Raw genomic sequence first — 15,082 nt, forward strand, 5'->3', positions numbered from 1 at the left:
CTGAATGTACCTGACGCCACTGAACTGTATACTCCAAAATGGTGAAGGGGGTCATTTTGATGTTGTGTATTTTACCATAACTGAAAAACAATACAAAACAAAAACAGACCCTGAGATCAAACTCCCTGTGTTCAAATCCTAATTCTACTACTTCTTGCTTGTGTGGCCCCGAGCAAGTCCCTAACCTCTCCTCCCCAAGGTGGGAACGATTTCATTACATACCTCTTAGGGCTTGTAAAGATTAGATGAATTGACTCCTATAAAACACTTAGGATAGTGCCAGGCATATGTTAAGTGAGCAATAAATGTTAGCTAGTAGCTTTAGTATGAATAATGCATACGAGATCTCCAAGTCTTCTAAGGTCGTGTGAAGCAAGGATGCATCAGAGGCTGGGACACTCCACGCGGTCCTTTGGGCAGCCAGGCTGTGGAGAAGCTACTCGACAGCAGCATGGCTTATGGGCTCTGAGCTTAAAAGGTGAGGCATGAGGACAATGACAAGTGTTCCTCCTGGAGCCTCGGCCAGGAGGGATCCCAGCACCAAAACAGCAGGGGTTTACTACAGTGGCGACCAGAGCTGGGTGACAGCGGTCCCTTGACCAGCATGTGATACAAACTGTGCCATGTCCAGCTCAGCTCTCTTCCTGTTTCTACACTTCACTTTGTTGTGTACAACAGATTTATCTTAAATGAATGTGAAAGATCTATTCATTAAAGGAATAAAGAACTTTACCTACAGGTTTGATTCTGGGTTTTTCTTTTTTTCTGAAAAACCCTATAAGGACTACAAAACACTCACTGTGGAAATAAGAGATATACTGGGGGTGTCATTTTAGTATTGTAGCCCTTCTCTAATTACAGAGCATCAGACGGGACAGGAGTGCTCCCATCAAAGGGCTTTGCTGTGTTTCTCAGGAATCCTGGCCTAGGGACTTCGTCTTTGGACTCTAAGGTAAACGCTGTGGTGTGCTGCCATCTCTTCACATATATCTCCATGGGAAAACACACAATGCAGCAGAATGAGACAGGAAAGTGTCTACGAGCCACAGGCTGCCCAACGCCAGCTGGCCAGGCCTTACATGAGTAAGAAGTAAATGACACGTGTGGAGTAAACTCTGGAGACCAAGGCACGAAGAACCGGGTCTATCATCAATTCAATGGGCAGATTTGTTTTTTAATCATTTGAAAAGCTCCTGAAATCCTAAAAAGTTGTTTGAATAAAATTTTGTAACCCACAATAATGTAAACACCTTTCTATTTCTTTTAGTGAACTCAGAATGCAAGCCTTCGAGGAAATGGAAAGACACACATTTGGGCCAAATAACGGAGAGGGGATGGCAGGGAAAGAGAGAGAGAATTGAGAGAATGCGCGTACATAAATGCAGACTGCCACAAACACAGTCCCTGCCACCTAGAGGGACATAAAGTGCAGCAGCAGACTGGCAATTTTATTGCTTCTATCATCTGCCATTATTTTAAAATAATCTTACAATCATTTTAATTGTTAAAATCTATAGTTCCCTAGACAGATAATGAAAAACTCTGTGACACAAAGTCTATTTTATTTCCTTCCCTTTTAGACCTCTTAAAAACCAAAAACGCACCATTTTTATTTCCAATCCAATGAAGTCTGGTGTTGCATTCACTAGCTATTGCATACAACTAACCAGTATGTGTGTATATTCCAGTAACAGGAAAAGCAACCACACACATTATGAATGTCAAGCTTCAGGAAGAAACATTAGTTAGAATACTCTTATCACTGAGAGCTTGAGTCAGCTGGAACAATTACGTATTTATGCCTCGCAATTCTACCTTGTGACCCAGCTAAAAGCAAAGTTTAAATTTGTCCAAGCAAATTAATAACAACCAATGATGATACTGAAGAAACTCCTAATTTTAATTACTCATCAGCTGACAAACAGAAGAAAAAAAGGAGAGAAGGCTGCTGTTTCACTTGAAAGCAAGGTCAAGTCTGAGCTCAACTGAAATGGAAAATATTTTATAAAGTCTACCATTGTAATGTCCAACTGGGCAAAGACTTAAGATCTTGGTTATCAAGAGAAACTCAACTCAGGTGTTAGGCCGTCTGCCTGCTCTGCTGCCCAGGCCACAGCCTGCGGGTGGGGTGCTCACCAGGTGTGTGACCCACGCACTCGGTGGGCTTCTGGGCTCTTCACTGACAGTCAGGTGCTGGCAGCAGTCTTGGCTGTGCCTTCCACAAGATGAAGCATGGATCTTCCTTCCATGACACCTCCCCCTCCCCCAGCTACCAAGGCTATAGAAATTCATCCTTTTCACATTCAAGGGCCTCAGAGGGTCAAATGTCTTTTTCCCATCTTGTGCTACTCAGTTCTGTCCCTCTCCACGAGCTTTCTAGCATCTATTAGTTTATCACTGCGTGAGAGGTTCCTGCCACCTGAATACCACTGATTCCACCCAGAGCAGTCACGTTAAGATACTGCAAGGTAGGGGTGTGCGTGTGCGCGTGTGTGTTAACGTCAGGAAACACTCGGAGGAAAAGATAACAAAGACATTCCGTCCCTACTCCCCCCCCCGTCTAGGAGCTGAATATTTTCAGAGTCGGGAGGTGGTGCGAACCCTCTTGCTGGAGACATTTAACCAAAGGCTGGACAACCATAGATGGGAATGTGGAAGGACAAAGGAAGCTGGCAGCTTGCAACAGGTCACAGTTTTCATGTGGCATTCATAGCTTTCAGGGAATCCACTTCCAGCAGCTCGACATCCACACGTACTCTTTCCTAAAAACTGACGGGCCCAAGACTGCATGCACTCAGGGGGCCATGCTGCTCCTCTGTGCCCACTCCACTTCACAGCTGCCTTTCTGCTACTTCAAAAAAAGAAGAAGAAAGAAAGGTCAACCTCCCACCATCCTGAATCACAGCATGGTATTCTTACCTGGAAGTGTATAAACCTCCAGAGCATCAAACAAAGGGAGATTCAGAAACACTGTACTGGACCAGTGAAGTCCCTTTTACTCAAGCACCATTTATTCAAATTAGGGCTCCTCATTTCTCGGTTTCGGTTAAGGGAAAGACACGACATCAGAAACAGGGTCTTCTGGCCATTTCTCTCTGTGTTGGGATATTCTGATTTTAGATCACTGAGAGGGAGGTGTATAGATGCCAAATTTTGCTCAACCACCTTGCTGCTCTGCCCCCCATCTCTCAAGTCAGCATTAACAACATACCAGGTACTAATCTTATCTAATTTTATCTAGCTCTGTATCTGTCTTAGAGTTACAATTGAAAAATGAGACAGCTGCCATAGTGACATAAACTAACATGTTTATCTGAATCCAAAAATAACATCATACCCCTTCTGATAGTCACTGTGACCTGGGGCTATATCTAGGCGTGAGGTCTGGCCCACTGGTTACATGGCAGACATTCTGCACCAAGGGCATGAGCTAAATCTGCAGATTTGATGGAAATATTTTAAAGTTTATGGTGTGATAAAAGCATTTCATAAAAAATTATTATATTGGCAAAGGTGTACTTCAGTGAAAAATATTTCCATTTTCTTAACCCCTCTGAAATATTGTAAGGTACAACTGAGTGGAAGGAAAGTTACACGACTTGAGATTTTGACAGCACTGCTAAAGCTTCTCTGGTACGTTCCTAGAGACCAAGAAAGCCATGACTTCAATAAAAGATAACAAAACTTTTCACAAGTTAGGGTTTTCCAAATTTTATTTCTAATAAAACTGAAGGAAGTCCTAATTGAATTATCAGGTTACAGATCATAAAAAAATTTTTTTTGATAATATAATCTGATTTTTAGTAAATAGTTGGGAAAGGATCAAAGAACTGGATGAGATTATTAGACGTTAGAAAAATCCACAAAACTCCTACTCCCATCTGTCTATTAATGAGAGCAAGGTTTCTTGATCCTTGCATCTATTAAAAAATAAGAACATAACTGTTACTGGAAATCCTATCTCATTACAGAAGCAAGTAATATTCCTACTCAGTTATCTAATCCCAATTGAGATTTCTTTCACTACTAACATTTTATCTTTTATGTTAATATTTTCATGAATTTTATATTTGTAATTTTGATTACTCATATACTAATACTTATAAAAATAATTTGATGCATAGAAACATTTATTACTAAAGTCTTATGGTCATAAGATATAAATTTAAAATTTTTATATGTATTTTTGTGCTAGTGTAGTATAATAGGGTAATTAATAAAAGACCTTCAGAGATTAAAAAAAATATTGTTAGGATAATAGAAAATATGAGTTAAAGGAAAAATGGAACTATCAGCTTTTCAACTATTAAAGAACATCTTGCTTATGTTTTTATTCAACAGAATGATGGTGGCAATCAAATCTCTATCATATCTGGATTCTGCTGGATACCTTTAAAAGAGTCGTACAACACTTTCACTTTAAAAACTCAGTATTCAGGGGAGTTCTGGTCAAGATGGCAAAATAGACAGTCCCCAGAGTCACCCTCTCCCACAAACCAACCAATTTACAACTATAAAAATGTAACAACAGTGAAGCCGGGGCTGTAGGAGCTCAGGGGAAAAGGAGGAGAGACCTATGGAGTTCGTGAAGGGGGAGAAACCTCGATGAGAGAAAGAAAAAACCGCTTGGAGTGTTTCGGGCTGCAGCCGCTTTAATGCTGGAGCTGCTGAGTGCTTGGAGCAGGAGCCAGCAGAAGCCACAGCTGTGCCCTTCGGATGAAGTTGCTTGGAGGCGGCAGGGGAGAAGAGGGCCTTGGTGGCCCCCAGGACAGCAAGACCACTAATAGGGTTTCCGAGGACCCACGCCAGGAGCAAGGAGCCAGAACAACTGAAAAAAGGGAGCCATTCAGAGGCCGGTGAGTCATCGTAAGGGACTGGTGCAGGGCCCATCCCATGGGAAGTGTATGGAGCATGGGCGATGGGGGAGATGGGCCCACTAGGAGAACACTGGGACACAGCAAGGACAGCTGATCCACCACCCAATCAGCACAGGACCACTCAGAGGAGACTGGTCAGGAATGCAGAATTGCACAGGGTGCAGTTTGATGAAAAAACTCAGGCCCAGATCAGAGTTTCTACACAACCCAGGAGACGGAAGTACCTATAAGGTCAGCCATTAAACCCTGAGCTGCACAAAAAAAGGCTTCCCTAGGGAAACAGCAGCAAAGCAGCAATTTAGATCAACAACACAGCTCAAGTGCTGGTTCCCACAGGAAGTTCCCCTGTTTTAGAAAGATGCAAAGGACAAAAAATTAGTTCCAGCCCAGGCACACCACCAGTGCCTTGGGGCCCACCAGGGGACCTGAGGAATGGAGCGGGTACTGGACCCCCTGCCCACAACCAGGTACACCACCAGAGCCAAGGAGCATGCCAAAAACATCACTTCCATGTGGGTGGCCCACTACAGCCACAACAGTAACCACGGCTACCACAAAAGTGGCTAGACATCACAACCACCATGCAGATGGTCTGCCAGCCACTGGAGTGCATTGACACAAGGAGAGTCACCAGTAGAGACCAAAGAAAAGAATAGGATGTCTCTCTCTCCACAAAGCCTATTCCAGAGTGACAGAAGAAGCATCTGCTCTGTGATAATATTGGGGGACCTGAACACACCTTTCAGCATTGGACAGATCATCTAGGCAACAAATCAACAGAGTAACCATTACTCTTTCAGAGGGAGAGAAGAAATCTAGGGCTATCAGCGGTGGGAGGGGAGATGGACAGGGGGATTTGGAGAGACTGGACAAGGGGCGTAAAGAATAATTTATAATAATATACATACTAATAATATTGATTTGATCAATATATGTCAACACTGTATCCCAAAAATATGTATAATCAATTATGATTCAATAAAAAAAAAAAACACCTCAGTATTCATAATATACCAGACTTTGTCATCTCTTACAGTAACCCAGCACTAAGATTCTGTTACGCCAAGACATCTGGACAGCACAGGGTTGGTGCTGAGCACAAGGACCTACTCAAATTTTGTGCTAGTTCCTGGTGCTGGTTTCCAAAGTCACTAAACATGAACACCCACAACCTAATCTCTGGGCAAGCCCTGCTGAGAAAGGCTTTAGAGCCAAGGGACGGAAGAGAAGAGGAAGAAAACAGGGAAAACACAAGACAACATGGCTGTGGGATTAGAGTCCTTCACCTAAAGGACAATGGGAGTAAGGGAGTAAGGAAATAAGGAACAAAGGCTCCCAAGGATTAAGCAGCGTCAGCGTCAGCTCTGAAGAGCTGGGAGTTTATTTGTTTGGTAAAGAATTGAACCACAAAGAGACTTAGGATTGAATTCCAGTTATGTAAAGTATTCATTTCATGTAGTATAATTCCACATTTTGGTAACGTAATCCTGTCCAACACAGATTGAGAGAACAAAAGCAGGATATCATTGGTTTTGGAAAGCCAAGTCTTTATATGTTCTGCTGTTTAGAGAAAGGAAAGCCACCGTGCTGGTACGTAGAAGTGCAGCGATGGGCAGATGAACCCGGTGGGAGAAGGGGTCGCAGCCCCAGGGCCCAGGACGACTAATGCCCGAGGAAGCTGCTCTGCCTTCCTTCCCAATTAGACAGTCAGACCTAGACCACACCTGGCAGAAAAGCACCTAGCATGTGCTTGTAAAAGCCCTATATTCTGAATAATGACACTACACCACAAAACTATATTCAGAGACATTAGTTGTTTCAGGAAAAGTCGGGACAGGGTCGAGTCCGTGTGGAACTGGAAGGCTGCCACCTGTGGATGCGCACGCCCCACTCTGGCTGGGCATGCCACTCAGGCCCACAGAGACAGCGCCAACAGCCGCAGCTCAACATCAAATTCCCTCTGCTACCCTTATGACCTCTTATCTTCAAATTAAGAAATGGGGTAGATGAAGCTAAGGGAGGAGATGCAATAGCTGCAGGGTATGTGTACATGGCTTCCGGAACTGAGATTTACCCCACAAAAAGGAACCAAAGTAAAATATTTGGATTAACTGTAATAGAATCATGAACATGCAGTGGAAGATCTTTTAAAAAATGTCTTCAGTTTTAGTTAAGTGCATTAATACTATAGATACTACTGTTTTCTAAGTTTTGACCTATTTTCTTTTGGGGGATGGGAACAGGCAGATATTGAAGGGGGCTGATACCAAAATTAAAATTTTTACTATCGTGATAATATTTGCATCTCTCTCGAGATACTCTATTTTTAACCTGTATTGTTGCCCAGGGCTATACCTTTTGATGATATGTTTCTGCTGCCTAAGAGAGAGGATTCTACAACAGATAATACTCAAAGAACAATACTTGCAAATGCCAGGTGATTTCCTTCCGATCCACATTAGTAAATTTCCTTCCAGAATGTCAGTCTCTCATAGACTTCAGCAGAGAGCAGTTTCCAAAGATACTATTTCCCCTGCAGCTGTCTCTCTATGCTTTTAACCAGTAAGTTCTACAGATAAAGTCCTTTCAACCGAAATGGCTCTGCTCTTATTTGCTTTATTTTATTCATGGTTCAGCATAAGCGCTTACTCGCACAAGTAGTTCTATACCTAAAAATAAAAATAAAACCACATTCTAGAGAAAAACAGTATCTTTCAAAGTAAGACAGGTATGATCCACCATAACACTATTTCCCATCTCAATTTCGACAGAATGCTTGCTTTAGACTTAAACTAGACAGATTGTTGGTCCCCTGCATGAACAAACTCATGACACCACCACTATACAGCTGACACTCAGTGAAACAGGAGATGGCAGGAGACAGACTCAGGAAAGAGAAATACAGAAAACCATATTTTGCATAATGGTCAAAAAGTCTAAAATTAGGGCCAAGCCCGTGGCGCACTCGGGAGAGTGCAGCGCTGGGAGCGCAGCGACGCTCCTGCCATGGGTTCGGATCCTATATAGGAATGGCCGGTGCACTCACTGGCTGAGTACCGGTCACAAAAAAGGCAAAAAAAAAAAAAAAAAAAAAAAAAGTCTAAAATTACATCTGAAATTTTCATACAAACTCCTCTGACCAAATAGCCTTAAGACAGATGTGGTACCGATTCCACAGTAACTTAAAACAGTGTTTCTCAAACTGAGCGTCTGGATCATTAGCAAGTTGTGAAATCAGTTTAATGAGTTGGAATCAACATTAATGCAATATAAAAGAAAATATCATTTGTAGTAATGAGTATTCTTTTGCAAAAGTAGTTTTAATTTTAAGCATACACATATATACAAGAATACTTCAAAAAGTTCATGGAAAGATTTGTATCATCTTTTAAATTCTATTTTTCCACTTTTTCATGTATTCTACACATATTTGCATACTGGATCACAAAGGTAAATACATTTTCTAAGGTTTTGAAAAATACTGATCTGCAGAATATAAAAAAATATTAATTTTTTGTCTTGGAAGTCTCAGTTCTAAAGAGACTAAAATGTGTAATTATGATCTTATTTAAGAATATATACATTTGTCTCTACACATCTGCTTTGTCCTATTGAATTCTAATATAAGTGAGACAGGACTAAAGCCAAGTCTCCTGATTCTCAGCTATAATTAACTACAGATAATAAGAACTACTATTTATTGAGTACTATGCTAAACATGAAAGTATCCTAGACACTTTACAGAAGTCATCTTATTAATCCCTCAATACATCTCTCAGGTACAAATTATCATTCTAATTTTACACAGGAGGAAACGCTACTCAGGTAGGCACAGCGACTTGCCCAGTGTCTCACAGACAGGAAGTGGCAGAGCTAGGATTAAATCCCACATTATCAGGCTACAAAAAACAAAGTTCAGAAAACATCTGTTTTAAATGAATGTTTCTGGGATTAGATCCTTGGAAATTATATTTAGGAAGTCTTGGATTACATTACCCCACTCAGCGAACAGAACATTAGAAAAATGCCAAAGTGGCACATGAGCAGCTGAAAGGACTGCAAGCATCAGCACGAAATGTTTAGAAGACGACCACATTTCTCAGAGCAGGGCAAGTTCTGGGAGCACTCCCAGCTGCACACCACACTACAAAATTTAAAAAGGTAATATCTAGGCAGGTTCTTTGGTACCTCGGGACTCACGTGTTTTAAGTTTTTACCATTCTTGGTGGTTAAAGGTCATGCTAGGAAGAGTTAAGAGAAATTAGAATTCCAGTCTGACTGATGTCAGGTGGCAGTGTGATCACTACCTCAAAAAGAATCCGCGGATTTACATAACAAGAAATGCTGCCCTCTCCCCCAAAATCAGATCCACCTGCACAGATAACTAAGCAGAGACATATTCCAAATATTTAATATATCACGCTTACACATTTGAAGCACAAAGTGTGCCCAGAAGTGTAAATGAAATTATATTCTACACTGTAGAGGAGTCTGTTCTTTTTGAGAGAATTTCTGGGTAAGTTTACAGGGAAATACAAATGTGGTGTAACAACAGGAAAAGAGTGTTTTTTCCCCCTATTTTCTTACAATGAAAAGTCACATTAAAGTAATATTAAACAGCATACAGAGTGGTTCAGATTCTGTCAGGAGAACCTAATCTAAGACTTTTCACAATTTTTGATGCTCACAGGTTTCCATAAACATTGTGGTGCACCCCTTTTATGCAAACTTTAAGATTCCCTTCTAAAGGATATGATGCAGTTAAACACATATCTGCTTAATGCTTTTTGATAAAACTGAGCCAATTTACCATTCCAATACATTTTCTGAGGATGCTCCAGATACTGAAGTCATTTCTGGAAAACATAGGAGAGGGCAAGCTTGTTCTGAAAAAAGAAAAGAAAAAGAGTCTATTTTAATGCTATTGGGAAGGAAAAACTATTGTCATTAACATGACAGCCACAGGCACACACGTATAGAGACACTTTAAAAATGTGCATCGTCATAGACAAGGCAAAACAGGGTCAATCTGGGTTTGAACCTGTTCACTCCTATTTTGGCTTCTGAAAAGTTTCATGGCAAATCAACTGGTCCTCTGTCTTTGGTGGTGTTCCGATCTGAATTCTCCTAGTCCTCCCTGGGCCTTGGGGCCGAGCTGCTTGGACCACCTCAGAGATACACCACCCTTCTACATGCTGCCACAGCTGACCCTGCTGCTGGTGCAAAGCACCCCTACCATATTGTGACACTTAATAAACTAACAGGCTCCAGCTGCTAAATAATGCAAATCAAATAACTAAATAGGGCCCAGCTAAAAGTTTATTAAGCAATTAAATGGAAAAATGCAAAAAAAAAAAAAAAAAAAAGAAAAAAAAAGGAGCCACATAAAAGCCAAAGTAAAATCTAGGCCCTGCACCATACATTATTAGTGCTTGCCCAAGGACACCTACACTGAACAAGACCTAGCAACTCTGGATACACTGGAAAACCCATTACAAATTAACCTCTATGGAAAGAGCATCTTCAAAGCCTCTGCAGGGAGATTCGTAGACATTGGAAGTAGCCACGGGAGGATGGCTTGTCACAGCACGTCAGAGTCCAAGCATCCTGAGGGCAAACCAGCAGGCAGGGGGTTGACTCGCTTTCCATGGATCAGAATGGCAGCACCACTGGGGGTAGGACCAGGAGGTGCCCAGACCAACTTTCTAAGACACTGCTATAGCAATTCATTCTTCTCACAGTTATCTTAGGTATGGCAGGGATGCTGGTTTTCCAGTTGCCTTCTGAAATTTATTCATGTAACTAAAATATTAAAGAAAATATCAAAACAATAAAAATGTATCTTCTAAGGAAACTCTAAACTAATTAACTTGAATTACAGAAGTTAATAAAATTTAAAGTTTAAATAAATTATATTATTAAAAAACCCTCCATGGTAAAATTCTTCCAGCTTTCTTTTTTAGGAACACACACTGCTCATCTGGCAGATCTGTCATCTAACCACTCTGTTGGATAAGTGGCTACAGATGGTATTTAAATCACATTCCCCACTGTCATGACTATCAGCCTCTGTGACATGAACAATGGATACCAGAGATAAGCATCCCTGCCACTATCCACCACTGGCATGTATGATAGTCTTAGAGATGTATATAAACATCTCCTGTCTATGAAAGAGTCAATCAAAAATGCAACATACCTAAGAAGCTGTGAACCCAAATAAGGGCCGTAATTCCCTCCAATAAATGCTTACATTAAATGTACAGATGTATACCATTCCAATTAAAAATGTATACCATTCTGATTAAAGGCAAGAATAGCAGAAAGACAAGAAAAGCAAAAATATCTTGGAGGTAGAAAAAGAGAGACCTCTGAGCTTTGTAATTATTCTCCGTTCAAAAACTGCACACAGGACTGCCAGCCAAGAGTCCCACACAAAAATACTTCACACTCATTTTTAGCCACTTAACTTTTTGTGGTGTTTCATGAAAATGCAATAATTATTTATGAGGAGGCCAGAATTCTGCAATATTAATGATCTATTCTGAACATAACCAGAAAGCAAAGGTGAAAGGTATTTCAAAAGGTAAACAGCTATCCCTGAGCGCACATTGTTTTCTTGTGTAGGACACGCAGAGCCAAGCACAAACTCTGAGACCACACTGTGTGCAATAAAATGGCCTCCAGGACATGCATACCATGCAGAAGTCATGGTTTAGTAAATGACATCGGGGTTGCTGACCATGATCTAAGTCGATAGCTTGACTGAGGCTGCCAGAAAGACAGGTGCAATCTCATACTGCCAAAGCAGAGGACGTGAGCCAGAGTGAGCCCAAGGGTGACTCCAGCTGGGATTCAGATCCAGGTGCCACTGTTAAAAGGAACCTTAACACCCCCACTCAGGAGGACTTATCAGAGGCTAGGCAGAGGTGTCTGAAAAACATTTCTCACAAGCAATGGTGAAGGAAATGTGTAGCCCAGAAGAGACAAGAAAAACTGGAGGTCTTAGAGCATCTGGGGCCTGGGATGGCAGGAGTAGTAACATCCCAGAACCCCGGCTCCACCAGCACCCTCTCCCCCACCCACTATGCACCTCTACCTGCCTGTTTCTCCACAGCAGTGATCAACATGTGACTTAAGGTATAATCTCTTGCTTATTTGGTAACCATGCTCCCCCCACCCCCACCGCAGTATGTAAATTCCACGAAAACCCCTGCTTTCTCTACTGCCGAAGCCCTGCTGCCTAGGACCATGCCTAACACAGAGTAGGAATTTAAGTATTTGTTGAGCCAACTGTCGGATTTATAAGGCCTGTTAGCAGACACTATCTTTCATAAAAATGTGGTTTATCCTGTGCTACTCAACAGAGGAGGACTAGTACTATTGGCAAAAGTTTATGTTAGGATGGGTAATATAAATATATGTCTTACAATTAATTCTAAAAATGGGAGATGAGAGATTCTTCCTGAGGAAAGGTTTCACACAGAAGGTGGAGGATTCCAACCATCAGGGCTCAGAAGGGTGCTCCCGTACTGGGCAGGACACTGGTCTAGACCAGCTAGGCCAGGGCTGCTGCTGAACATCCCAGGGCAACAAGACAGCCCACAACAGAGTTATCCAGCCCCACACATCAATGCCAGGCTGAGAAACCCCGCCAGAGAAACACCATAAGAGTGTCACATACAAGTAGAATTTCAAATTTTGTAGTAGGCACATTAACAAAGTAAAAAGAAACAAGATAAACTAAATGTATTTTATTTAATCCACTATATCTAAAATATTAGCATTCCAACAGGTAACCAATGTAAAAAAATTATTGAGATATTTTTACTCTTTTTTTGCAAACCGTCTTTAAAAATCCAGTGTTTTATACTTAACACACATCTCGATTAGCTACTAAATTTTCAAAAGTTAACATGAAATCTAGTCTTACCAACATAAAGTTGTGATTAATATGCTGCTTCATTTCACAATTTAACTTACATTAATTAAAATTAAAGTAAAAATTCAGTTTCTTAGACACACTAGCCAGATTTCAAGTGCTCCAAAGGCTCATGTGGCTAGTGGCTACTATACCGGACAGAATGGACCTGTGATTACTTCTGAAAACAGAAGGACTGCATCTGTTTGAAGACTGTGGGGAGGGGCAGCAAACTGCTCAGTTACAGGAGTCAAGGGCAGACAGAAAATAGGCCACAGCCTAATCATCAAGAAAATGCTAAATCTTCTGTAATGTTATCTAAACAAGAGGAAATAGAATACATTTTTTTTAAAGATTAGGTAAATTAAATTTTTTTTAAAAAATAATAATTTGTATTGAAAGGGATATGCTTTTATTTTAAAAATTGTCACTCCCTCCACCAGGAAAAAAATAGAGAGAGAGAATTCCCTAATAATATTGAATGGCGGTATTACTCCAGGCAGCAATAAGAACAGACGGGAGCAGTGATAGAATTTTGGGGCTGAGAGCACAGATGAGTTATTCTCTTCCCATGGAGTTTATCTGAGGGTCATTATCCAGATTCTATGCTTCCTTTTTCTCTTCACACAGAGAGAAAACACCCTGTACCAGGGTCTGACAGTGATACATCCTGGTTCTATCTGCAACCACACAGATGACATTATGGCTATCTACATAACACAATCACTGGGTTTTAGACAAAGAGCCTCCTCACAGTGGTTCTATCCATGAGATGCAAATGGCCTGCTTGGCCCACTGTCGGTTCCGTGCTGCACACTGTTGCAGACAGACCCTGAACTAAAGCAAATTAACTTACCAAGTGTGACTAACAAATGCTGTGCTTGAATCTTCCTTATTCTGAAAAAACACTGTGCCACTATCCCCCCACTCTTTAAATGGTATTTGGGTGACAGAGACTACAGGAAAGCCTCCGCTTGACAGAGCTTCGCAAATTCACATCAACTGCACAGATCGCTTCATCCACCTGCGGGAAGCCAGGCCCACTGCATTCCTGCTCCATGGGTCACTAGGTCACAGGGACCCTTTGAAAAGGAGAAAAAGATGGCAAAACAGAGGCAGGCAAAATCACGCTTTGGCTGAAACTGGCTGCCAGGTGTTTCGTGGTTTTGGGGTCTCCTCCTACTTTTCATGAGACACACGTGAGCTCTTCTGGGTCTTGAGTATGGGCATGTATACACTGAAGTTCCGGTGCACTTGGGTGGGGCTTCTTCACGGAGGATGGACCCAGCGCTGCAGGGTACCTCTTGTACTGCCCAGCTGCACAACCTGGGGCAACTCTTCCAAGTCAAGGCTATGCAGCTATACTATTTGCATCATTTGGGCAGCAATTTGTGCTAAGAAAAATGCCCAGGACAATTAGAGTGTCTTGGAAATTTTCTAACCTATACATCAGTTTTAAATAATTTTCTAGATTGTTTGTTAAAAACATTTGTAGTCACTGGTGATATCATCTGCCCACTAAATTATCTTCTCAATATGTAAGAGCTCTTTGTATATTATAAAAGTGCATTCACCATCTGCACTGCAGATATCTTCTCCCAAGTCTAACATCAGTCTTGAGAGCCTGTTTATAGTACAACTCGTCAAACAAAATTTACCTACCTGGGAAGACAACACACATTGTCATCACAATCTACATGTGAAATGAATAAACAGCTACCTTTCAGTATTTTCCCTATGGCCAAGATAAAACCACTTCATAGTTCTATTAATCATCACTCCTGGAAAAAGGTAAATCTCTTCATTCACAAAGTTTGGTAAGGAATTCAAGTCCTATGTCAAAACCAAGACAACATATACAACAAAAACAATCTTCTCAAATATACACCAAATGGTAGTAAACATAATTAAAAGGGGGAAACAATATGTGGTTATTTTTCAGTTACAAAACAGTACATCACATACCAAAACAATCCACAGAGAAGGAACAAGCTAGTCACTACTGCGCCCCCATGCCTACATCAACAGCATGCGTGCTCCTTGCCATGCCTCTTTGCGCAAACACGCACATACGAGTATATGAGTATATATATTTTTTGCGATATTATCCTACAGGTCACATTGCTTTTTCAGTAAATAACATGCCAAGGACATAGATAGAGAAGTTCCTTTCCTTCCTTCTCATATCTTTAGGCACACACAGACATACACATGCATGTAGCAAATCATGCATGCTGGTTTTATTTTTACTGTAGTCTTCTCCCCCTTTTGTTTTTTCTGGCCA

The 15,082-nt window shown here is 41.2% G+C and overlaps 1 protein-coding gene across 6 annotated transcripts in view; it reads right to left on the minus strand.

Moving 5' to 3' along the window:
• Nucleotides 1-15,082, minus strand: part of OSBPL1A (oxysterol binding protein like 1A) — a 203,308-nt gene that overhangs the window by 21,101 nt on the left and 167,125 nt on the right. For all 6 annotated transcript variants that reach the window (XM_063076423.1, XM_063076422.1, XM_063076424.1 and 3 more), the window contains one exon: nt 9,688-9,763. In XM_063076423.1, the coding sequence (XP_062932493.1) occupies nt 9,688-9,763 (76 nt within the window). The remainder of the gene's footprint in view (nt 1-9,687; nt 9,764-15,082) is intronic.

This window comes from Cynocephalus volans, chromosome 13 (assembly GCF_027409185.1).
Source record: "Cynocephalus volans isolate mCynVol1 chromosome 13, mCynVol1.pri, whole genome shotgun sequence".
NCBI classification, from domain to species: Eukaryota; Metazoa; Chordata; class Mammalia; order Dermoptera; family Cynocephalidae; genus Cynocephalus; species Cynocephalus volans.